This window comes from Camelina sativa, chromosome 15, assembly GCF_030686135.1.
Source record: "Camelina sativa cultivar CO46 ecotype springtype chromosome 15, ASM3068613v1".
NCBI lineage: Eukaryota > Viridiplantae > Streptophyta > Magnoliopsida > Brassicales > Brassicaceae > Camelina > Camelina sativa.
Genome location: NC_141894.1, coordinates 3,068,907 through 3,094,962, shown reverse-complemented (window position 1 = coordinate 3,094,962; position 26,056 = coordinate 3,068,907). Strand labels below are relative to the sequence as shown.

At 34.1% G+C, this 26,056-nt stretch overlaps 4 protein-coding genes and 1 long non-coding RNA gene across 5 annotated transcripts; 2 read left to right on the top strand and 3 right to left on the bottom strand.

The window, feature by feature from the left end:
* The first annotated feature begins 2,177 nt into the window (after window positions 1–2,177).
* On the top strand, window positions 2,178–4,508 carry LOC104744924 (E3 ubiquitin-protein ligase CHIP). The gene is made up of 8 exons (XM_010466056.3): window positions 2,178–2,501; window positions 2,794–2,861; window positions 2,955–3,018; window positions 3,165–3,236; window positions 3,522–3,655; window positions 3,748–3,916; window positions 4,004–4,114; window positions 4,204–4,508. Exons 1-8 carry the CDS (start codon window positions 2,262–2,264, stop codon window positions 4,330–4,332), a joined length of 987 nt encoding a protein of 328 aa, XP_010464358.1. The 5' UTR covers window positions 2,178–2,261; the 3' UTR covers window positions 4,333–4,508.
* On the bottom strand, window positions 3,754–5,438 carry LOC147926228 (uncharacterized). Its single transcript, XR_015582590.1, has 3 exons — window positions 5,155–5,438; window positions 4,884–4,987; window positions 3,754–4,777 (listed from the first exon to the last, which is right to left on the bottom strand). It is a non-coding gene; the product is annotated as an uncharacterized LOC147926228 (long non-coding RNA).
* A 1,138-nt stretch (window positions 5,439–6,576) lies between these two features.
* Window positions 6,577–8,795, bottom strand: LOC104744923 (U-box domain-containing protein 9). The gene is made up of 2 exons (XM_010466054.3): window positions 8,190–8,795; window positions 6,577–7,917 (listed from the first exon to the last, which is right to left on the bottom strand). Exons 1-2 carry the CDS (start codon window positions 8,499–8,501, stop codon window positions 6,823–6,825), a joined length of 1,407 nt encoding a protein of 468 aa, XP_010464356.1. The 5' UTR covers window positions 8,502–8,795; the 3' UTR covers window positions 6,577–6,822.
* A 7,835-nt stretch (window positions 8,796–16,630) lies between these two features.
* Window positions 16,631–17,968, bottom strand: LOC104744922 (uncharacterized). The gene has a single exon (XM_010466053.2). The coding sequence runs from the start codon at window positions 17,620–17,622 to the stop codon at window positions 16,711–16,713; it is 912 nt and encodes a 303-aa protein (XP_010464355.2). The 5' UTR covers window positions 17,623–17,968; the 3' UTR covers window positions 16,631–16,710.
* Window positions 17,969–22,027: 4,059 nt separating this feature from the next.
* LOC104744921 (transcription factor bHLH62) lies at window positions 22,028–24,910 on the top strand. Its single transcript, XM_010466052.3, has 8 exons — window positions 22,028–23,070; window positions 23,151–23,309; window positions 23,485–23,550; window positions 23,635–23,703; window positions 23,837–23,908; window positions 24,039–24,257; window positions 24,355–24,436; window positions 24,535–24,910. Exons 1-8 carry the CDS (start codon window positions 22,384–22,386, stop codon window positions 24,576–24,578), a joined length of 1,398 nt encoding a protein of 465 aa, XP_010464354.1. The 5' UTR covers window positions 22,028–22,383; the 3' UTR covers window positions 24,579–24,910.
* Window positions 24,911–26,056: the final 1,146 nt, after the last annotated feature.

Below are 26,056 nucleotides of genomic sequence, written 5' to 3'. Positions count from 1 at the left end.
TTTAACACTTTTTCATTTTATTCTAGAATCGTTTTATTATTACATTTAGGCCTATAGTAGATAGAATAGAACCACGTTAAATTTGTCAATACCAAATTTCTGTAAAAATGTTCCCGCGTTTCTCTCTTTAGTTTAATGTCTCTCTCTATGTGAAAAAGTCCAAGTTCTTTTTGTCAATAAGAAAATGGAAATGGTCCTCTCTCTCTCTCTCTCTCTCTCTTTTTATTTTCCGATATTTCATGAGAGATGTCGACGAAAGATGCATGGAGAAGAAGAAGACATAAAAAGGCTGCTTACATAAGCATTATTGCATACGTGACGTTTCCATATGTACAGTCCCTATGTGGGTGTTTTTTGTTCACGTGGTTTGTGGAGAATATAATATTTTCCTCCTATTTATAGTGTATCATGATATTTTTTATATCCATCCTATTCCTATTAGCTATATTAACAAATACTTTATATTTCTTTGCTTGATTGATCGAATCTTTTAGATATACAAATAGTTTGTTCTGTATTGAATAAAATATCTCAACGCCACAAATCGTTTGAACTTTGAAGTGAATATCTCGGTCTACTTCTACATACGATAACAGTATCACAATCCGAAGATATGTATTCTAGTTGAGCCGGGGTATGGGCCATGAAACGGGTAGAAAACAACAAGTCACAAAATATCTGTCCAGATTTGATGTATTTGATCATAGAAAATAATTTATGAAAATGGAATTTTGTCAGCAATTGTGTCTCAATTAATTATTCTTTTCTGGCATATGTTTATATATTAAACGACAGTCTAGTTTACATCAGAGACATCATTTGTACTTACAAGATATAGAACCTTTTTCATACGTTGTTATATATATATATGAAAATAGAATGAAATTTAGCGATAACAGGTGAACAATGAACGCATTATTATGTAACAAAAGTATTCACGAAGTCTAGCCAGAAAAGAGTAAAGGCGTCAAATAATGGAATAAAGATTGCATCCACAGAAATGGGAAGAAGATTGGGTGAAAAGGGGTTAGAAAGAAATTACACACGCTTTTTGTCCTTAACTTTTTGTACGAACGTCATTAGTCCCATAATCATGGCTACCCACACGCTCGTTTATATATTTTTGTTGTTTTGTTTAATCTATCTCTTTATGGCCTATAACTCAATACATATTTCAAACCTAATGGGCTTTGGATCCATCATCCATCACGTGTAAGAAGAAAGTTTAAAGGATATGTTCGTTGATACCAAAAACATTGGATGCAGAGATTGCGCACAAATGTATCGACCAAGAAGAGGAAGGAGATTGTTGAGCGTGCTTCTCAATTGGATGTTGTTGTTACCAACAGATTGGCTAGATTGCGAAGCCAAGAGGACGAGTAGGCAGTAGGCACACACTGACACACACAAAAAAGGATTATGTGTTCGGTTCTTTTGCCTACAAATGTTCTCTTGCTGAAATTTTTCTTTATTTTGTTTTGTTTGTTTTTCTAATTGTCATGTGTCAATTATGTGAGATTTATATTATAACTTACTAGTATGATTTTGGGACAAATGAATGAATGAATTATGAATCTAATCAATCACAGTATCACACTTTAATTTTCTGACAAGTGTTTTAAAAGCAAACAAATGCATCCAATTTCATCAACTAATAAGATAATAATATTTTTGTTGACTTGACCCAAAGAAAAAGTTAATTATATTATTCCATTTGTTTCACTAAAGAGTGTTATTTTAGAGTTTCATTTTTGTTTTATAAAAAGTGTCATTTTACATTCCTAATGTATTATTTTTATATTTTCAATGTATATTTTATATTAAATTTTTTAGATTTCTTAGTTTTACTTGTAACTGTGACTAAATTAACTCATTAAATACTTTTTAAATAAGAGTATATATATATATATATTTTTTTTTTTTTTAATTTGAGTGAAATGTGTCAAAATAATACTCTATGTGAAAACAGAAGTAGTATTTGACTGCATTTATTTTCTACAACTTGGTTAAACTATAGGATAAGTATATATTAATAGGATTCGTACTATATAGAAAGATTTTGATTATCTGTTTATGGGACTAAATATTATAAAGATTACCCAATGAAAAAAAGGAAATTTCAAAATCCGGATTACGCTCCAACTCTGATCGGGCTGACCCGGTAAAGAGACTAATCTCTTTGTGTTTCCATAACTGATTAAAAAAAAAAGATTTAATAAATAAATCTTTGGGACTTTTGGGCTTTTTCTTCTCTCTCTCCTATGCTCGAGAAATTACGCGGCTTCTTCTCTTCTGAAACACTCCGGGAGATTCTACGAAACCCCCCGCCGCCGCATAAGTCACAGAGGGAAGTTTTAGGAGGAAAGGAGAAATATTTGTTTCGATTGCCGTCGGAGATGGTTACAGGCGTGGGCTCCGCCATGGCGGAACGGTTAAAGGAAGACGGAAACAATTGCTTTAAGAAAGAACGTTTTGGTGCTGCCATTGACGCTTACACCGAGGTACATGGTTCTCAATCCTCTCCTCTTGTTTCATCGTTAGGGTTTTTTTGGTTTTCTGGGTTTATTATATGCCCTAGGGATTTTGATTTAGATCTGTGTGTAGGAATAAACTCTTGGATTATATAATCAGAACTTAGTTTCAGCTAAATTAGGTTTAGATTGAGTGATAAAACAATTGATTAGAATGTTTACAGTTGGAATTTTAGGAACCTTTTTATGTTAATCATCGATACAAAGACTTTTTTTTTTTTTTGTGGGGTGATTGTCTAATCATCTTTGTGTAACTTAACAGGCAATAGCCTTGTGTCCAAATATTCCTGCTTTTTGGACAAATCGAGCACTTTGCCACATGAAGCGAAAGTGAGTATGTTCTCTTGATTAAAGTTACACTTACTGATCAATTGCTTAGGTAGTTTAATGTATTGCTTTGTGGGTGGTTTGCTGATAATTCAGGGATTGGACTAAGGTTGAAGAGGATTGTCGCAAGGCTATTCAGCTTGTCCACAATTCCGTCAAGGTTTGATTCTTTTGGTCATATCTAGACCGGTTCTGTTTTGTTTAGTATGCTACGTATGGAATCTGTTAAGTTCTTGGTCTTCTTCTTTTATGGGCATTCTTTGATCCTTCCTTCTCCTTCATATGGGTATTGATGTTCTGTGGCAGGCCCACTACATGCTAGGACTTGCATTATTGCAGAAGAAAGAATATACCAGTGGAGTCAAAGAGTTGCAAAGGGTATTTATTTATCCTTAGCTTTCTTTATTACTTGACATGATTTTGTATGCATAACCTTGACACCTAAGTAGTGTAGTTTCTTAGCATCTTAATGAAGATGTAAGGTACCACTTGAGTCTCCATATTTTTGTTCGACAGTTGTGTTAGTGGATACTATTGACGCTGGTTTGAGTGAGATTAAAAAAACACTAGGGATGTGTTAATTTGTTGAAATCATCAAATACTACAAAGCATAGTTTTGATGAAATGTTTCCTGCTAACTTCATGTGGCTACGTTTGATATAGGCTTTAGATCTTGGAAGAGGTGCGGATCCAACAGGATACATGGTAGAAGATATATGGGAAGAGCTTTCTAAAGCAAAATACATGGAGTGGGAACTGCTTTCTGCGAGGCGCTCGTGGGAATTGAATAGTTTGAAGTAGGTTATGTAACGTACTTAATTTGGTACAATCATTCAACTTGGAACTACGCTTCAGCGTGGCTTTATGGAACTATTCATGTTTTTCGTAGGGAAACTTGTGAGGCTGCTCTAAATCAACAACGTGCTTTAGATATGTCTAGAACAGAAGAAGAAGAGAGAATAGAGTCCTCTCAGGAAGCCTACATTGCCCATACTGAGCGTTTGAAATCTCTTGAACGTGTATTTGAGAAGGCTGCGGAAGAAGATAAACCATCTGAGGTGCATTACCTTTTCTTTAAAACTTTTTTAAGACCCATCTTTCATTTATATTTGAGGTCAAATACTATTCTGGATTATTATTTCCAGGTGCCAGATTATTTATGTTGCAACATAACTCTTGAGATTTTCCGAGATCCTGTCATTTCTCCGAGTGGGGTTACATATGAAAGAGCAGCAATCCTCGAACATCTTAAGAAGGTTGGCATTATCGTCGCTCTTTGCTGTAGCAATTAATCTCTATTTTTCTTCTTCTTATTCCTGTTATGGTCGTTTGCACTACTTGCTAGGTGGGGAACTTTGATCCTATAACGCGTGAAAAACTTGAGCCGTCCAAGCTCGTTCCAAATCTAGCTATAAAAGAGGCAGTGGCTGCGTATCTAGAAAAACACGTCTGGGCTTACAAGATTGGTTGCTGATGCAAATGAGGATTCACATGCACAATGACTGACAACGAGGCTAGCTACTTGGTGAAAGAACATATCAGATGTGTTTAATTTTATTTTTCTTAGCTGATGTTTTTAAGTGTAAGATATTCTGCCGTGTATATATATATATATACAATGTTTTTTGTGCACCCTGCACAAATTGGGCATTTGGCTTAGCCTATACTGCTATACACACACATAATTGAGGAAAATCCAAACCAAAAATTCTGATATTCTCCGTGTTAAAAGGATAACGGTGAGGTTTCTCTGGAGACGTTTAAGTTTTGGTTTCGGGTCTAGGGATTTGGGGTTTAGATGCACTTCTCTGTAGATTGATATTTCGATAACATGTAGTATAATTTAGTACAAAAACATGCCTGAAGTATTCTTGTTCTCTTCTTGGGACCGCTCCAGTCATCTTCCCTGAAGTCTGAATCTGCAATTCATTTACTCTAAAATTTGAAAATACGATAAACAAACGATAATTCGCATACAAATAATGTAAAAAAAAAAGTTATAGTCGAACACAATAAACCACTTACACGCTACTGTTTTCATAGTTGCATCAACTGTCCACAAAGTCAGATTCATTTGGTATTAAGCAAAACCACCTTTCGAACAATTTCACCTCCGTTATTTACGACACCTGCGATCCCAAGGTTTCTTAAGATTTTCGATCATTTTATGAAAAACATCAAATAACGTAACTTAATCTCCTTCCATTTCGGTAAAAGTATTCGAGCAGTTGGTATAAAATTTATATTACATATTGCCATATTGGAACCAAGACGTTTTCTATATGAAAATAGGTACCTCATCTCCCGCACTAACTGATATTACTATAGTAGTTAGAATGCTGAATGCCTCACATAACATAAACTAATATCGTATGTCATGTCATGTGTCTGTTGATATGTGGTTCAAACTTCAAAGTCTACTTTAGAAAAAAGGTTGACATGATTGCCAGTACAAAACTGAGAGCAAGCACAAAGTGCAATCATAAAGAAAATGTACCCAAGCTGGACATTCTCTAATATGAGAGAGACTCAAGAAAAGTAGAGAAAACCACTGCTTAGATTAAAAGGGGAAGAAAAAACAAATTTTTCATCTAACTCGATTAATTTAAAGGAATCGAGAGTTCGAGATACAGTAAGTAGGTAAATAAATACTATTGTTCTTATTAGGCAATTGATGAATGGTGAGACTGAGTTATCCAAAATGTCGAATGAATAGTGTTTCTAATAAGACGGAAATATTGTGTCTTGGAATAGAAATAAAACTATTTTTATATTCATCAAAATGATTCTATACACTAGAGGAGAGGGGGGACACATAAAAGGTAAACCCACCATTGTGGATCATTAGGATTCGTTTGTCTTTCTTTTTATTCATGGGAATTATATTTTCTTTCTTAACCGTAGAATAAATAAAAAAATCTCATTGGTATTTGTAAAACGTTACTTGTTGTGGATAAAAAAGTAGAAAGTATCACATTCTTTTATTTTCTTGGCTTTTCTGTGAAAGTTGGATGAGGAAAGGAATAACCACAACCACCAAAGAGTGGTTTAGAACGAATCCATCCATGTTCTTTCTTACTCTCTCCATCTCTCCCTCTTCAATATTCCATTTTCCCAACTTTCTCCATCTATTTTCGAGTATTTGGACTCGTCATTATTACGAGTCACGGAGCTGTGGCAACTTCGTGATTCAATTCTACCTTCTGAGCAAAATCTAAAAACGAATTACATGTGATTTTTATCATTACTTACTTTTTAAATCATCCCGTGAAAATTTTTAAACTTTACCTAGTTTCTTTTTACTAATGATAAGTATATGTTTCTATTGCTAGTAATTTTCAGGTATGAATATTATTACTTTTGTTTTTCTGATAGACATTGTTTTAGTTGACTATAATGAATAATTTTGCCGTATTTAAAATGATTTGTTTTTCTAATAAAAATGGCATACGCCACGATGGGGTCACATTACATAACATTATACATCACGGAAATCACATCAATGACATCGTAAATCATAATAAGATCTCGTGACTCTTTGTAATTAACTCTTCCCCCAGAGAAAAAGTGTGGAATAAGATTGATTAGCTTTGTGGTTCTTATGAGATGTGAAGAACACGACATGACAGCCTTTTCTATGTATTTAATGTATTAATTTATACAACGAAACAGACGAAAGCTACACAGTAACTTGTTGACCAAGGCGTCCACAGCTGAATAAAGCCACCAAACAATTTATTTTATTGATTGATTCCCCCCCCATAAACTTCAAACTGAAAAAAACAAAAACTATTCACACAGATTTCTACTTACATCTCATACACGAAAACCATATCATTCGAATCCTAAAGATATGAATAATTTACAAAAATATTCTGAAAGCCATAAAGAACCAAAAATAAAAAGCAAAGAGCAAAGATATAAGATAATTTACATTACGGATTTTTTATTTTAGGGCTTTCTCTCAGGCTGTGTGGGTAAGATTCATAGCTTTTCTCAGTCTATCCAAGATCCCATTTGCTTTCCTCTGTGCCCTTGAGGTTCCTTCACGCGAAAGCTTTGTTATTGTACCATGAGCATTCTCCTCTTCTTTGATCTCTTTCCACTTTGTCCTGTCGCTGAAACATATAGTATGCAGTATCACAATCGCGTTCTCTTTGTTTCTCTTGCACTCGCTCTCTCGAGTGATCTTCAGCAACCAAGAAACACCACCGAGCTCACCCAATTCCTCCACAGCCTTCCAGTGAGTAACAAGCATTGCCAATATAGCTAAAAGCTCATCCACATACAACCCATTTGAGATTTTCTTACCTAAAACGCTAACAGCTCCATCTCTCACGGCTCTACTCCTGTTTTCATGTGCGATACAGAGTGTAAAGATCGCTGCAGCTACGTCTTTGATAGCCAATGGATTCCCTTCTTCTAGGAGATCGATAAGCGGTTTCAGGATCCCTGATTTACCTATAAGTACTTTGTTCGAATCGAGCGCAGACAGAGTAAATACCGCTGCAGCTGCATTGCTTCTCGTGGCTACTGTTCCACGCCTCAATGCATCGATCAGAAGAGGAATCACATTAGGGTTTTCGCATACAAGCTTCTTGTTGCTGTCATCATGTATAGCTATGTTCAACAACGTTGTCACCACATCTTCTTGAAGATTCTCATCAGGGTTTGACCCGTGTAACAACGGACTCAGCAACCGAGTGATTTCATCAGGAGACTCGCCGAAGAGAGCTCTGAACTCAGTACCTTTCCTGGTCAGAAGCCTTAGCTCCTTGGCAGCAGACTTTTGATCTTGAAGGACTGAAGACGAGATTTTACAGAGCAAAGAATTAAAAATCTCACGATCTGATCTTGTCACAGCTTCTTCTTCATTCACAAGGTTGGAATGATGATACTGGTTCTTGTTGTCTAGCCCAATCTTCTTACACCATTTTGAGATCATATCACGGATTAAGAGATTAGGAGTTAAAGCCGTGTGAGGCAGAACTTGCTGAGTCTTGGGACACGTTCTATTGCCTGAACTCAACCACTTCTGGATAAATAATTTGTCATATGTCTGCAAAAAACACAAACACAAACAAAAAAAATGAAAAATCTCAACACAATTATATACTTTAAGACTCAAATTTTGGGTTACAGATTGATCAAACAAGTGACACAACTACATAAATACATCGAAAGATCAATTCTTTTTCCTTCATTACCATAATCAAAGTCCTTAGATTCGAAAAACAGAATTTACCCTACCGACAAAGCAAGAATTTTTCATGAAACCTGAGTCGGATTATCTCAAGTGGTATAAAAGAAGAAATAAAAAATGCGACGAACCTGACCAGAAGCCAAAACGACGGGATCCCGCATAAGCTCATTAGAAAGAGGACAACGAAACTCGTCAGGACAAGAAGAGACAGTGGTCTCAAGCATATCTAAAGAAGAAGATTTAGCCATCTTCTTCCTCCTCATCGTCGCTTCTCTCAACGCAGACAAAGCCTCCTGTAACTGATCGATAGCCTGAACACCTGAATCATCATCATCATCCTCTTCTTCGATCTTAATCAGTAACTTTCTCATCTCACGCTTCAGTTCCTTGGCTTTCGCAATCGCCGTCGGATCCGATTCGAATACACCGGTCTTCGCCATCGCCGCCGGTACTCGCCACCACCAAAACCAAACCCTTTTCTTTCTCGGATTGATATACCGAATTGATATTTCTCACATTAAATTATAAAAAAATTTATTTAATTTTTCTTTCTTTTTTTTCTCAGTTTGCGAAAGAGAGAGTAATAAATATGAGGAAGAGAGAAGAAAAGAGAGGGGCAGAACACAACTACAAGTGTTGATGTTGTTTGTGTTGTACTGTTGTTAGTAGTGGTGCCCGAATTGTTGTGGCCTGCACCGATTTTGCCACGTCATTTATTCATTCGTTAATTAAATAATTTAAATTAATTTGAAAATTTTTACTAATAAAAAAAAAGAAGGATTTCATTTAATAATGCAGCACGTATGACCTACCTCGCGACTAAGGTGTCAAAACACAGCCGACACGACTAGTCTCATACACTCATACACGTTTATTTAGTTTTTGGGTTTAAAATCACACACGTTATTGGTAATTTTGGTATTAATTACTATTAACGTATAGTACTAATTGTAATTGATAAGAGATAGTACTTTATTAGCCTAGTGGTGGTCTTCATCTTTCACTTATATGTTTGTAACCTGCACGACAGACTGTTTTTTCTTTTAAACCAAAGAGGAAAAGTTATAATCAAACTACTCAAAGATTTTAAACCGAAAGAGAGTAGTTTTGAGAGTTTGCCAAGCCAAATGTTGTGAAAAACTATATATAAGTTTTAATTTTTTTTACAATGGTTACAAACTTACAATAGTTAAATTATAATTATAAAATACTCAAAATATACCCATAATTACAAAATACTCAAAATAACTTACAATAGTTGAATTTACAAACCATTAGATCACTATAAATTAGTTATAAATAGTTATATATCACGAACTAATTAAATTTGTGTCTCTTGACTGAATGATTAAATCATTTATATAGAGTACTGACTTTATTGAGAATTAATCGCTATTTATTTGTACCATTTAAAACATAGAATACATGTTTGCATTATATTGATCATTTTTGCATTGTTTATAATAATTGATATTGTTTAAATTAATTATTTATGTATATTGGTGCAACAAGCAATCACCAATCTAAGCATATAATTAATATATATATATATATATATATTATTATTCAACGAGTAGTTTGAATCTCTAAATTACTTTAACGTTGTCATTTCCTCACAACCTTACTCCTCCTATGGATTGCAGGATAAGAGAAGTTGCACCTATCGCTACACTAGAAGAGGCTTTACGTTCAATTCATCTTGGTCTAATATCGGCGTAAGTTAATCAGACTATACAATATTTATAACCATTAAATCACTATGAATTAGTTATAAATAGTTATTTATCAAAAACTAATTAAATTTGGGTTTTTTTAACTGAATGATTAAATCATTTATATACACTACTACCTTTATTAGAATCATTATTTATTTGTACCATTTAAAACATAGAGTACATATTTGCATTATATTGGTCATTTTGCATTGCTTTATAATAATTGATACTGTATAAATTAATTATTTATGTATCTTGGTGCAACAAGCAATCACCGATCTGAGCGTAGAAGTAGTATATTTATATGTATATCCAACAAGTTTATATCATGTAGTTTGTACTTTTTATGTCCCAACTAAATTGATGTTTTATATTTATTTTTGTGTCTAATATATTAATTTGTATATTAAAAAAATTAAATAGGTTTTCTACTTTATTTTTTTTTACATTGGATATATCTAATGGTTTATAGTTTCTCTTTCTATCCGAAAATAATTAGAAATTAATTTACAAATAAAAATAAACTTTTTAAAATTTGTGTGATAATGTCTAAAAATTAATATAAAATATATTAGGGATACAGGAGAGTATTAATAAATCTCGAAATCACTTCTTCCAAGTTGCAAGCCAGCCAAAAAGAAAACATGTAAAACATTTGATTAAAAATGTAAACTTTAATTAGTAATACTAATTAATAAAATTTCGTAAAAATGGAAAGACGGTAATGGCGGCGAAATTTAGAAAGTGAGTGAGTGAGTGTAGCGAAAGCGGGACCCGCAAAGTTATTCCAACATGGCAACGAACGAACGAACAGCTGTCTTTCCGCGTCGATGGATTCTTCCTTTTCTACTCTCTACTCTACTGTGTACTCTCTCTCTATTTTCTTCTTTGACCTTTTTACCCCTGCTGTTTTTTGTTCTCTTTTGTAAATTATGAGAAAATAAAATAAAAACAAAATCGAAAAGAACACACTAGTGTTATTATCTAGCTTTCGACGCGTGATTGGATGAATCAAGAGAGTTGACCATATAATCTATTATCAGCAATTCAAGAAAAAAAAAAAAAAACAAAAGTAACCCGAAGATTTGGTCTTGAAATTAGTCATTATCAAGATTCATCTTTTTCAACTTTTTATTAGTAACATTCTAGACAATAGTATTAAACAGTTACACTCACGTCTCCAACAAGTATTTTAAAGGTGAAAACGACATTTTCCACCAATATATGAAACTTCTTTTTCTTATAAATGTTTTATAGTCAGCAAATTTTACTGCCCAAGTTATTTATTAGCCACGGATTTTGTGTTCCTATCTACTTTGCCTACATTATTATTAGTAATCCTAGTATTTGATTAACAAAAATCCTTAATTGGTATTTGGTAATACATGGCTTAGTTAATTCACCATAAGAGAGAGTGAAAGTCCATACAAGGCGCTCGGCTTTAGATTAGTTTCAAATCGCAACAATGAAGTTGTTGTTCTACAACAAAATTATAACATTATTGGAGTCCTTGAGCTTGTGGTCGAGTGGTAGGGAGCGGGACTGAGACGCTACAACGTTTCAGGTTCGATTCCCCTGCTACGCGAAATTAAGTCACATTTTCCTGGGCACCCTTAAATGGATATGAGCCTATCTAACAGCCCATTTGAATACCCGGAGAGAGGATCTATCCATGGGTTGCACCTCCCCCAGAGATTAGTTTCGGGCCTTCCATAAACCTGAGGATTTACTCTGAGTTAAAAAAAAAAGAAAAAAACAAAACATTATTGGAACAAGAAGAAGAAGAAAAAGAAGAAATAAAGGTAAGTTTACATAATTGAACTATGACTACTGAAATAGACACGTGTATGAATATGTAAATACGTAGTAGTTCTGAGAAGTGGGGATCACTCTCAATCTCATCTGCAAAACACAGAAGAGAATCTTACAAGTGCCAAGCTGGACTGCTGGTCATAACTCACCTTGCGTGGGACTCTCCAGAACCACGTGTCTTTTTCTAATGCCTTCATCTTCTTCGAACTGACCTTCTTTTTTCCCTGCTTGCGAGACATCTCTGCTCCTCCTGCTTTCCCTAATTATTATCTTTGTTTCTCTTTTGTTTTTATTATCTGATAACTACACTCTTTTATCTTGAACAATTTTTATTTCATAGAAGTATAACATGTAATAAGTTTCCAAAATTTTGGTAACCAAAAGAAATAAATATTGGCGAATCTTTATCTAGCTATGATTTTACAATGCAATAATAAGTTTTACAGCATGCATATAATGTTAATCAACATATGAAATTGAAAAGAAAAAAATGTAGTTGGGCATGTAAGGTCTGGTGTACGTTAACATAAAGATTAAAGAGTATGGGAAATTGTCAGGTTGCCCAAATAAAATTAAATAGAACAGATACTTACTGTACAACTGGTCATATATTGATGCTTGGGATATTTTTCTAGTGTTTTTTTAAGACAGAGTCATTTTGATGTTATTTATGTATAATGTATGGCTTTGATTCTTAAAATTCTCTACCTCCTCGATATTGTTATGCTGGCGGAATGTTGAGATATTCTGATAGTTCAAATTAAAGGATTGAAGATTCAAATGGAAACTCCGAGAAACTGTGTTGAATGTATATCATAACTGATAGGTATCATATGTAACTAAACAGTCCTTGACTCTTTATTGATAATGTATTTTTATTAGTGTATAGTTATCAGTCCATATATTCTGAAGAATCGAAGATATTTAAAAACAATTTGAATATGAAACGATATTCATTTTTTGATTCGTATTTTTTCAATTTGATTTTTGACTTTTAGAGTTTTGTAATACAGAAAACATACATATATAGTACAGAAGATCATTAATGGGTGGGTTTGGATGTATTTGGAAACCAATAAAAGTGTTGTAAGATAGAAGACAAGACCAATAATTGAAAGAAATAAAATTATTATCATATTAATATTACCATGTTCAGTGGAACATATATAAAAGAGGCCCATTTGACACATACGTTTCTTTTGTCAACAACCCATATGTTTTGTTTACAAACAACAACCTACATATGTTAATGTTATTACTTTGTACGAATACGATGCTTTTTTCCAAATTAAATTAAAGTTTCTCACTAAATTAACTATAACTAAAGTACTTTGTATTCGGCTTTGGCTGGTTTGTACTTTGTATAAGTGTTTTAGTGCATATGCAGTTTATTTTTCATTGAATCTTTTACATAATCTTTTATATAATTGTATATCCATTTTATACTCTAACAAACCGAGTTTTCTCAATTTAGCAAAAGAAAGATACGAATGTTTAAGCTCCAAAATCTGATATCTCTGTAAAATTAAAGAATATTAATGCTTCTATTCACAAATGGAGAATTAAGTTTCTCTCTACTTTGAATCATTTTATGAAGGAATGTAATTAACAGGCTTAATAAATGACCGAGGTTTGAAGTCATTTGCCTCACTGAAAATAAAAACGTGTAAAGCCTAACAAATACCATTGATGGGTTATAAAGTACAATGGGTGACTAGGAAGCCTTAAATAGGATATAAACTTGCTCTTGAGGCCCATTTGTTCGTCGAAGCAAACCCTAGAGAATGAACCCACATATCTCCTTCAAGTGAATGATCAGATTCAAATTACCGTACGTAATTAACGTTGTGAAGTAGATAATCATAAATGTATAAATGTACGTAATGATCTAGATCATGGCTTTTGATATTTATGTATTTACAAGTTTTATACACACATATGTATCAAATGAATATAAATTTAAAATCGGAAGTCTTCCATATATTTAAGGATCGGAGATGAGAGAATATTCAGTCATTTTATGACTTCCGTAAGTGTTTATAGCATGTTGAACTTTCTTTTGTGAGCGCATGATAACCTCTCGAAACCTCTAACATAATTTGGTCTCTGATGATGTGATAATCCGAATCAATGTGTTAGAATCAGATGGAAAACTGATGAAAACCAAATTCTGTAAGAATAGACCTCGAATGAGTTGTAATTCCAAGATTATACGTAATTGGGATCAATCACAGTCACACATTGATGAGATTCCCAAGTGGGAGGGGTGTGAGGTGACTAAAGCTATAATAAGCTGGTCCTAGAGCTGATGATAGAATAAGCGATCACCACACATAGAAGTAGTGAAGTCGGTAATATGCACATGTTAAACTTGAGAAAATAAGATCTCAGCAGAAGACTATAGAAGATAAGGAACTTAAACAACCTAAACATTCCTTGATATACAGGAAAATAATCTCTGGACGCTATAAAAACAAGTCTTAACATCATGTGTCTTAAACCTATGCTCATGTATTTGTTTATTTGCATTGCATCTTCTTATTAGATGCTCTCATGCTCATGTTTTGATTTGTTTTTGTGGTTTAAAAGCGGTTTACGTCCACAACATCTTCTCTGTATGTGGCCAAGTGCTGGCATGGGCACAGTTGGTTCATGGTTGAAGCCACTAGCCAATCTTGACAATTACAAATATTTAAGATTCTTTAAAGACATGCAAATATATTAGTATAATCGGCTTTGGCTGACCTTGTATATATAAGTATTGAGTGCATGCAACTTATTAACATTGAATATGTAATCGAATTAATATATTCATCACTCTTTCGTTTGTTTCCAAAGAGAATCATTATAAGTAGAATAATTACTACTAATATACGAAAGAATGGAAGAGGCCCATAAAAATACCAAAGACGACGACGACCGAGGCGAAGCGAAGAGACAATTGGAAAATTAAAAACGTGGAGAGGGTGAGAGACCCCACACTTGACTGCTCCTTCCCTCATTGGGCCACTTCCCTCTCCAAAGGCCATTTCTTTAATTTTCTTTCTTCTTCTTAATTTTTTTTCTTTTTAATTTCCTTTTAAAATTCTTTACTTTCTTCATTAGTCTTTTCCTTTTTTGATCACACACACAACCTATAGCATTTTGCTGTTTAAGTCTTTAAGAGGTAAGGTGACATAAAACTCTATTTTTTAATCCTTCGAAGGAGTACACGACTACGAGAGTGAACATAATTCATTCCGGCTATGAAGCATCTTTTATTTAAATATACCACAATTTGCCTCTAACAAAAACTGTAGCACATATATCACAAAATGTTTTATGTAACTTGTAATCTGAGTGGAAAAAATATCACCTAAGACCCAATCTGAGATTCAGTTTGATCTTAGATCAGGTTATATGTATTCAAAGTTTTTTTAGGGATCCAAACATTTTGATTTGAAAACAAGGATATGATCATCACTAGATCTAAGTATTGAGCTATATAAATATTACAGAAGTGTAACTCACTCGCCTCTAAGCTTTAGTAATTTGCTTAGTTCAGAAATCAAAACACTAAGCAAACTATATAATTGGGTTGATCTCAAGAGTATATGATGAACAAAAAGACTTTTTTTCACGGCAAAATAAATCATAACAATAATAAAAATAAAATAAAATAATAATCATTGAAAATTAATTAATTCTTAACGAAACAACATTTAACTTATCGCTGATACTAGATTTGTCATATGTGAAAATAATTAACAGATTAATATTCTCCAAGATCAAAAGACGATTCTCTGGTACTGATTTTTCCTCTTTTATTCGTCATGTTGCGTGTTCGCCATAGAGATAACAAGTATAATTAACAAAAAATCATCGATTTGAAATCAGCAATTAAAGGGAAAAAAAAAAACAATAATAGATAAACGACCTATTTCTTTTATATACACATGTGCAAGCACTATACCAAAGATTTACATACATAGTATAATCAGAAATACGATCATAAGTAACAGAATACTTTATTTCGATCTTTTGTATCAACGAAAACATTAACTTCAACCATATTTGTTCCTATATATCAACTTGGATTATATTTGTTTAGTAGTATTATTTTTTATCATTTAAAATATGTATTATATCTACTTACTGTATATAGTCCTCGGCAACGTTTGAAAAATTTGACTAACTAGATTGATAAAACAAATATTATAGAGAGTAGATGAGATCAAGTCCGACCAACTACTTAATGAAATGACTCGTTCGACTAATATGAGTCGTGATCTTTGAGACCTAGTAGTTCTAAAATCTTTCTCGGGAATTATACCATTCGATTTGCAGCATCACATGATTAAATTAAATGCATAACTGGACCGTCGTAATAGAAATCATTAGTTAAATACAACTATACACTTATTAAAACGAACGATATAAATCTTCGTAATAATTACTACTAATATATATCAAGAGACAGTAAAGGATTAGGTCAGTTGTGGATAGCAAAATCTGGTCTGAAAAAGAAAAACCCGAATATTCGCATAAACACCAAAAGAATAAAAACAAAATAAATATTAATAAAAACCTTATCCGTTCCACGTGCTCTATTATTTTTATTTGTCCCACTTTTTTTCTTCTCTCTCTCTCTCTCGTAAAGGCTTTTATCAGGTGTGGTCGAAACTAGACGACAAACCCATGCACCTAGGTAGACCTGGACCCTCCTGACTTGTCACGCCAAGTCACATTCAATGCACTGCGAGAACTACGTTACGTGTCACTGCCACGTCGATTGCTATATTTATTATAATACGTTATCCTCCACAATCAATCTTCACGTCCATTTAATGACCATTAGATCTTACTCTACGGCTATCAATCGAAGCCTTATCTGTGTGTATCTGTCCCACTCGATCATTACTCTTGTCTGTTTTTTTTTTTTCTTCACAATGTTCATTTTCCGCGTAAAATTTTTCCTTCATCGTAAAATCTAGATTTTTTCTTTTTGGGTTTAATTTGTTTGTTTTTGTATCACAACTTTTATTTTATTTCGAACGAAAAAATTCTAAATAATGGAATTATATTATTCTCTAGAATGTATGGAAAAAAAAAATCGAGTTAAAAAATGACACGTGGGTTAGTTTTATCGTGTTCGCACAAATAGACGGCCACCGACGGCACTATCGAAACCGATGGCACGACACATGACGGTGTTAACGGCGGAAGATGACGGAGTTAAGTTGGCTGTGCGTTTGTAAGGACCAAGCCACCGCGTTTGCATATAACGATTCTTCCTCCACGGGGGAAGCGTCAGGCCACGGCTCCTAAGCGAGATCCTCGCGGCGTCACATACGAGCCGCAAGATCCGCTTCAGCTCGTCTCCTCTTCCCACGAAAACCGCCGGAAGCGATTGAAGCACACGCGCGTACTGTGCCGTCGGTCTCGCGATTTGGAACCGCGACGCGAAATCTAAGTCGACGATGTAACGTACGGTCTGAGACGAGGCTGATGAAGGTGGTGTAGTAAACATGACGTCGATAAACTCGTGGTTACCGGCGGTGAGTCCGCCGGAAGATTTCCATTTGGTTTTGCAGATGGCCGCATTGTGGCCAAGCTCTCTGAGAAGAGACATGACCTTACGCAATAAAACGGCACGCTGTTCGTGCTGAGATCCGAGAGACGACAACACTTCCATTGCTCTCGCCACGTGAACCAGCACCGTTCTTCCGTATGAATCTTCTCTAAGTGAGTTCCTTAGAATCTTTGCTATATCGTCGGCGTAGTCAGGAAGCTCCGCTCCTTCCGAGTCAGAATCCGAGTCGGAACCTGAATCTTGATCGCACCAGCGTGACTCATCATCATCGACGGTTTCAACTTCATCTTCCAAGAAGCCTTGTACAAGATCGGAGAGACAAGGTGAGTCGTCTTCTTCTTCGTAGTCTTCGATTCCGTCGCCGGTATGTTCGCTGCCGCTGCTAAAGCTACATCCAACGAGACGAGCCCTAACCTCATCTGCGAGTGGATCGGTGACACGTTTTGCTCTAGAGAAACCCATATCAAAATGTATAAAGAAACACGTAACTCGAACTCTTTTTTTCTCGGTGAGAAGTTTTAATAAGAGAGAGAAGGATGAGATGGGTTTTTATAAAAGGTTCAAGAACAAGAAATGCGTGGAGAGAGAGAGAGAGAGAGAGAGAGGAGTTGGGGCTCCGAATATTCGAAGAGAAGCTTAAGTTATTTATACTATAGTTATTAGATATGAATAAAGAAATAAAGATGGAAGGTGCATATTATAAGAAGACACGTAATAATGGGGAAAAGCAGAACCGGAGGATATACGATATACCACTTCTTGGTTACTAATAAGCATGACGACTTTTGGGCCGATGGGTTAGGCAAGCAAAGGCATATCCCAACAGGCAACGGGTATTTAGGGTTTTATTCCTCCTCTCATTTACATTTTTCACGCTTCCATTATTATTAATTTCTTTAGTTAATGTTATAATTAACCTATATGGACATAGTCGTAATGTAAATTGTCACGCAGATATTTTACTATTTTCAGATTTTGGATACCGCATCGATGGAGATGGATCTTTGGTTCGATAGACCAACCACCGATGAGCCTTCCGATGGATTATATTATTATAAAGCATTGAAGCGTCCATGTTTAAACACGGCTAGTGACTCTATTACCTATCAATTAGACAAATATAGTTAAGTTAATAAAAATTAGAATGATTATGATCATTTTCGTACGATTTCTCATAGATGTGCATGTCACTTCAAGTCATGCATTCAATGTTCATCTAACAACTGCATGCACTAGACTCCCTGTCTCTCTATCTCACTAGATGGAGTAGTTTTTGAATGATAGCTGGCCCAGGAAGGTTTCTCATAGGTTCCAGTTCCACATCCATTATTTATTTTTCTGCACAACAAAAATAAAAATCACGCTTTCATCTACAAGTTAATCCTAATATTTCACTATTATTGTATGTGAAATGCGATTGAAAGTTCATATAGACAATTTGTTTAGACAAAAATAACATAGATGGAGATATGTATGTGTTTTACATTTTATTAATTGAAAAACTAACAACTCCATGACCCATGCTACGCCTGGTTTAATTTGACCCAATAATAATAATAATAATTTCACCTTCAAGTTTGATTTGAAAACTATGATATATGTTACGACAACAACAGCAAAGATATCAGTTTGACCAAATATCATAAAACTAAAAAACATATCTAGATTTATATTAACCTCCAAAATTATAAAATTAATAATTAACTATGGTCGTTTAGCGATTGAAAGTTCCACTGATTTTCTAGAAACAAAATCTTATCGTATGTCAACCGTTCCATTGTAAATACTAAATACTAAATAGTCTTAAATGGTTGAGAAAAGAGTATAAAAATATCTAGATTAATTTTGTTTTCAGTTAAAGTTTTTACTCAAAAAGAATTACAAGACAGATGTGATAAGTCTTATCAGTTTGTCGCTATAAAAATTTACAAGCAGATTGAGATGGTAGGAAAATAAGGGTTATCCCGTAAACAAATTACAGATAGAATTTACAGGAAAAGAGGACACGTGACAGAGAGATAGAACAAAAGAAAGGGAGGAATATGATGAATTGTGGTGGGGGCCAAATAGGTCGAGAGATAGATGATTGCCAAAGGGGAAGGCGTAGGGCCAAAAGAAGAAGAACCAACCCAAAGAGACTTTCACCTTTGTCTCCCCTATCCTCTTTTCTTGATTTAATCCATTTGTTTTGGCTCTTCATGATAGGGAAAGGTGTAGCTAGCTGCGTCTCTCTGTAACATTTTTTAAAAAACTCTTCTAAGACTTACCAATAATCTTGTTTAAGCCGAGCATATCCTTTAAACGTGATCCGTTTTGAGTTCGAAAGAAAAATTTATGGTTGAAATGGAGAACAAGTCAATTTATGACTCGGTCTTTATTTATTGGTTGAACGTAAGATATGTGTTAGCCTGCGACTGTGAGGTATTAGAAACAAGCAATATCTTGGGAGATCAGTGAAAGAGAGAATAAACTATATATAATAAAGCCATTGTCGCCTAAGCATCCATGCACAAAAATTCATCCGGCTATTTTAAACTGACAATATCTTCCTTCTTCCATTATAATTGTTAGTCTATTCATATAAAGTAATTAGTACCAACAACGTAGGGGGAAATTACACCAACTGAGGGGGAAAGCTCCCATCGAATAACTTTTTGCTAATTTAATGAAAGAAAAAGTTAGAATTTGGGAGGTGTGAAGAGTTCTCAGAATGAGGTAACGAACAAGTGACAATATCTAATAATCTCTAGTAAGAACAAGAACGTGACAAGTGGGCTTTGTTATTTGGTGTCTATTTATGCTCGTTGTCCCATGCAGGTTGCCGTATACTATTATTAAAGACGAACCCAAATCCATATACTTGTATATTATCGTAACTTTTATTTAAGTGCGAAGAGTCAAGGGATTTTTTTAGTTAAATCGTGAAAATTCTGCTAGTTTTAGAATAAATTACACTAAGGAGTAAGGATGGTGCCAAAAAGCACTCCATCCTAGCCGTCTATACGGAACTCAAACATCTTTCCTAAATCAAGTTATTTATAATGTACACTACAAAAATGAAAAATGCAGAATAATTCTTTATTAGACTTGCATAGAATTAGTAGAAAACATTTACCTAGAACAATTCATCTTTCGAACAAAACTAAAGTGAACTCTTTTTGCAACAAATCAGAAAAAATAATGTCACGTATATATTTATTATTTTCTTACATTAACTGATGCAACCAATAATAATAAGGCATAGCTCACATAATTGATTGTGGAAGTGGTGATGTACATATTAATAGTTTCAATTTTTGTTCTTAAATAAACAATTTATGCAAACATCTTCATTAATTAATATCAAAATGATATGAAATTTTGTACAGTATCAATATTAGTTCGTGACTTAATGTCCAGCTCCAATCAAATGATGTTTAATTTTCATCAGTTTTTTTAAGCTTATGTTATAATTTTAATAAGTTGAAAATACTGGATATTAGGAAAACCCATATAAGTCTGGCCTTCCTTCACACACCAACAATCAGAAATGATGTTGTCACTGACTGGAATACAAGACTGGAGAGTACGACTAGAGAAACATTTTCGCATAGCTCAAAGTATTGTAGATTATATTTTATCGCAATCTTATGCAGCCAATGGTTTTCCAACATGGTTACATGAACTCTTTGGATCTGAGAGACTCTACCCCACTCTTTAATATTTGGTTTACGTCTCTTTTTTGGCCTAAAGTATTTAGAACCTATTATTTTTTGAGGGATAAGTTGATTTTGTTTAATTATTTTCCTTTAGTAATTTTGATCAGACTACAAAGTTACCTCTTGTAATCCAGATGGCAGAAATAAAAAATTAAAGGAAACCCCATTTTCTCTCTCGTGGATGGATGAAACCCGTTAAATTCCTTAGTGGGCTTAGAAATTGAAGGCCCATATTAATAGAAGAAGACCACAAGACGCGCTCTTATTAATGCAATCGATGTTGGACTATATAGATGATTAGAGCATCTGTTTCATCATGCGTGACGTAGGTGTGTGTGAATATTATTTGTGATAAGATAACTGATACGAGATCTGATCCGAAGCATCTATATTGTTTGAAATGTAGCTGTATGTAAGAAAAAGCTCAACGTGTATATTATCTTTCTTTTCTTTTTTTCTTCTTTTCTTCTTTTCTTCTTTTGACGGCGCTCAAGGTTGTACTATTATATATACTTTATCTCATCTGTTCGTATGTATATCTCTTTTTGTCTTTCCTAACGTAAAAAGTCGGTGATATGTTATTGAAAACGTGTACCTGCCTGGAACCTGTTTGAACACAATGAGTTTGAACCTGTTTGGTCAACTGAACTCAGACAATCTATTTTGCATGTTACTGTAAAATTCAGGTAACACAAACAAAACACTACTTTTTAAGTAAAACTTGACATATTAGCCACACTAAGGCAGCACTCCAATTAACTAATTGATGCGTTCCCTTAGTAATAAAGATGACTCTTTATGTACATAACTTATAGTATCTCTCATTCATTACATATGTATTTGTTATGTTGATTTTCGTATTCTTTTAGACTAACAACTTACGTATAAATGTATAATGTGGTGTAACTAAAAGTGCATCATATTATACACTTGAACCTAGAAATATCATAGTTTAAGAGAAAACAAGTGTGGCTGCATTTGCTTTCGTAATATATTATTGTCTTCTTCTATGATATTCGATCAAAGAAAGAGTTCAACACTTTTTGACATACAAAAATCAACACAAGAACCGGCGATGGTTAAGGAAACATCGACAAAGGAACCCATTCGTCAAAATTAGTTCGTTAGAAATAAGCTTAATGTATCAGATTTGTTTTTGACGTTTTATTACATCAACTAAACGTCCAAGGCCCTTCTTCCTTGTTCCTAAACCCAACCATCCTTTACGGTCCGACACACAAAGTATTGTTTATATTTTTATTTATTTATTTCCATTTATTAGAAAGTCATTGATTGGTGAAATATTTTAAAATACAGATTTTATTAAAAAAGTATATAAACTCCTCATTACTGCCATTTACGAGCTTCCCTTTTCTCCTCTGTTCTTCACTTTCCAAACTTTTTTATCATTCTATTGGACGAATCATTTCTGATCTGAGTTTATTAACTAATCACTCTTTGATCAAGGACTTTAAAAATCTGCACTTTTTGATTTTCATCTTCACTTCCCTTAGAATTGAGCTCCATGGAGAACGAGCTGTTTATGAATGCAGGAGTTTCACAACCGCCGGTGATGATGACGTCACCGTCTTCTTCTTCGGCGATGCTCAACTGGGTTTCGAGTTCGACCCAGCCAGTAGACCCGAGTCTCAGTCGCAATCTATCACGAGATTGTTTGTTCTGGGAAAAGTCAACGGAACAGAGCATCTTCGACTCGGCTCTGAGTTCACTCGTCTCTTCACCGAACTCTAACTTTTCCGGCGGAGGAGTAGCTCACGGAGACAATTTCATCATCAGAGAGCTCATCGGAAAATTGGGTAACATCGGCGAGATCTACGGAGCTCCGGCGAGCAACGGAAACGTCTCCTCCGCCTCGTGTTACGCAACTCCGATGAGCTGCTCTCCACCGCCGCCGAGACATATGATGGTGACGAAACCGCCGACGCCGTTGGCTGAATTCTCCGGCGATACGGGGTTCGCGGAGAGAGCTGCGAGGTTCTCTTGTTTCGGTAGCCGGAGTTTTAACGGCAGAACTAACCCACCGTTCCCGATTAATAATAATAACGTACCCGTCGTAGCCAATGAGAAAATGCCACGTGTCTCTAGCACCCCTGCTCTTAAGCCTCTCGCCGGCGAATCTTCCGGTGAAATTTCCCGGAAAAGAAAAACAAAATCCAAGCAGAATTCTCCTTCCACTGCTTCACCATCCAAGGTTCATCCATAATCAAAAGCTTCTCAAATAAAACTTTTTTATTTTTATTTTTTTGTTAAATGAGTTTTGTTTATTCTCAGGAGGTTGAAGAGAAGGAAGATTCTAATCCGAAGAGAAGCAAAAAGACAGAAGCAAACGAAGACAAAACCAAATCAGTTGATGATGATCCTTACAAAGACTACATTCATGTCAGAGCTCGACGTGGTCAAGCCACTGACAGTCACAGTCTCGCCGAACGAGTCAGTTACCTTTTTTGTCTTTTTTTTACCAAAATTAACCTTAAGGTTTAATTATGTTCTGATTAGTTGGGTTAATCATATGCTCAATCTTAAGGTTTAACAATGTTCTGATTAGTTGGGTTAATCATATGCTCTATATTGGTTGGAATTTTAAGTTATGTGTTGTTTTAAAAAGGTTCGAAGAGAGAAAATAAGCGAGAGAATGAAGCTGCTTCAAGATCTTGTCCCTGGATGCAACAAGGTTAGAGCTTGATTAATTAACTAATTAATTCGTTTTTAGTTGTAATGTAGTTGTGATTAGAATAATGATATTTTTTTTAAAAAGGTTACTGGGAAAGCACTGATGCTGGATGAAATTATAAACTATGTCCAATCATTGCAACGACAAGTTGAGGTAAATTAATTTCTCATTAGATTATTTAGTCCACTTTAAAACTCTTTCCATTATTTCATAATCACTTTTCCAAAACAACTACACGATTTCGAATTTTCTAATTTTCTTAATCTTAATTTCAATTATGGTGCAGTTCTTGTCGATGAAGTTATCGTCAGTGAACACCAGGCTGGACTTTAACATGGATGCTTTCATGTCAAAGGATGTAAGTCACCGTCACACTTTCTTTTTTTGTTTAAACAACATTAAAAGTAATTATAATTTGACAATTATTATAACAATAATTACTTTGTGAACCAATCGTGTGTTTTTAAAACTTTTTAATTTTCTGACAGATATTTCCTTCAAGCAACAATCTAATGCATCAGCAAGTACTTCAACTAGATTCTTCAGCAGAAACCTTATTGAGTGATCATCATCACAATACAAATTTACAATTGAACCCTAAAATTTCTTCCAATAATTATATAATGACACCATTGGAACCTTCTGAAACTAGAAGCTTCGTTTCTCACTTACCAACACTTGCTCATTTCACTGACTCTATTTCTCAGGTTTTTTTCTTCTAAATTCGTCTGTCACTTTGAACATTCTTCTATGTAAATGTAACATGCGAAACAACCTTAACCCTTTTTTGGCTTTTGTTTTCAGTATTCAACATTTTCTGAAGATGATTTACATAGCATTATTCATATGGGTTTTGCTCAAAATCGGATCCACGAATTGAACCAAGGTAAGGAAATTTAAATCATGTGTGTGTTTTATTTTTTTTCGTTTCATTATATGGACACGATAATTTAGCTTTGAGGTTTACAATATATATATATGCAGGTCCATCAAACCAAGTACCTTCGAACATGAAAGCTGAACTTTGAACCTTTATTTGTATTTTTTTTTTACAAAAAGATTAGAGTTCTACTAAAGGGCTTACGGATAGAAAGTGAGAAAAGGATTGATGGGTGTACATAACAAGAAGCTTGAATTGGACCACACCATTTGCGAATTCAGTTCTACAAATCATCTTCATTAGATATATAATTTCTTCTTTTTTATCCTTCCGATTCATTTGTGGTACTCGATTTTATTGTCATATCCAATTTATCCGTTATTATTATAATCAGATTTTATAAGCTTGTATTGTTTATATTTAAGATCAGTGTAAGTTTTAATCCCACTAAAGCTATAATTATTTTTCCGAACAACAAAACTGTTTCTATTAAACCCATTATTTATTTTTTTTAACAAAAAAACATCAAACTCTTGGAAGCGAAAAAAGAATTCGGTTCTCTCTATAAATGGCCAAAGGAAGATATTTTCAATATGTAATGATAAGAAATAAACAAGGACAGATCAAACCTATAAATTCACATTTTTTTCAATAAATTTTGGTGGTATGGTTTACGGAAAAGTCAGCAGCGTGTAGCAAAGAAATAATATATAGATGCAAAATAAGATTTTATATTGCAATTATTGAAAATGTATAGCTTCTGCCTTCCGCTGGATAGGTGTGCTAAGATATTCCAATTATAATTTACAGTTTTTGGTTGGTACATAATTTAAATTAAAACCAAAAAGTTGGTATTGAGTTTTGTTTCGGCAGGAGTTACACATAGCGTGACATCTATCTACCGTGACTAATAGCATAGTCTGATAGTCACAAACATCAAATCTAAGCAAAGCTTGACTTTTTTTTTTCTTTCTATATTTACTCTAAACTCGTGAACGTCAATTTTGAATGTTAGATCATATTTGATTGGTTTGATTTGATCGTTGGTAGTGTTAACCAGCTGTGTAAGGTGTTGTGTCATTTTCTCTATTGTCTTTGGTGCGAGTTATTCAAAAAAACAGAAACATTTAGAAAGTCTAATATGAGTGGTTTAATTAGTTAGGAGCAAAAAAACAAAGCTGATTAATTAGGATGTTTATTTAGGGATTACGGCGTGATTTATGGGAACTATATAGAACACACCGGCGTCTCTTTCCATTTACCTACTATAGGCCACAAGTATTTTTTTTTTTCAAATCACTCAAAAAACCATGTTGATGATAATACAAAGCACAAGTGTATGATGCAGATGAGATAATACTCTCGACCGATTCGAAAACAAATACAACGGTTCAGACCGACGTAACTGAGCGTATGTATCATATATATATCACTATGCAGTATTAAGAGTTTTTTTTTTTTTTAAATAACCAATCCTTGCGTTAGTCGTAATTTTGCTTATAAAATAATCGATAGAATGGGCCACATATAAAAATCTTGCTAAAGCCAAATTTACGAACCTTAATTGTGGGCCTAGTACTAAAACTTATAAAGATGTGGATTTTTTTAGTGGATTCTTTTTGGGGC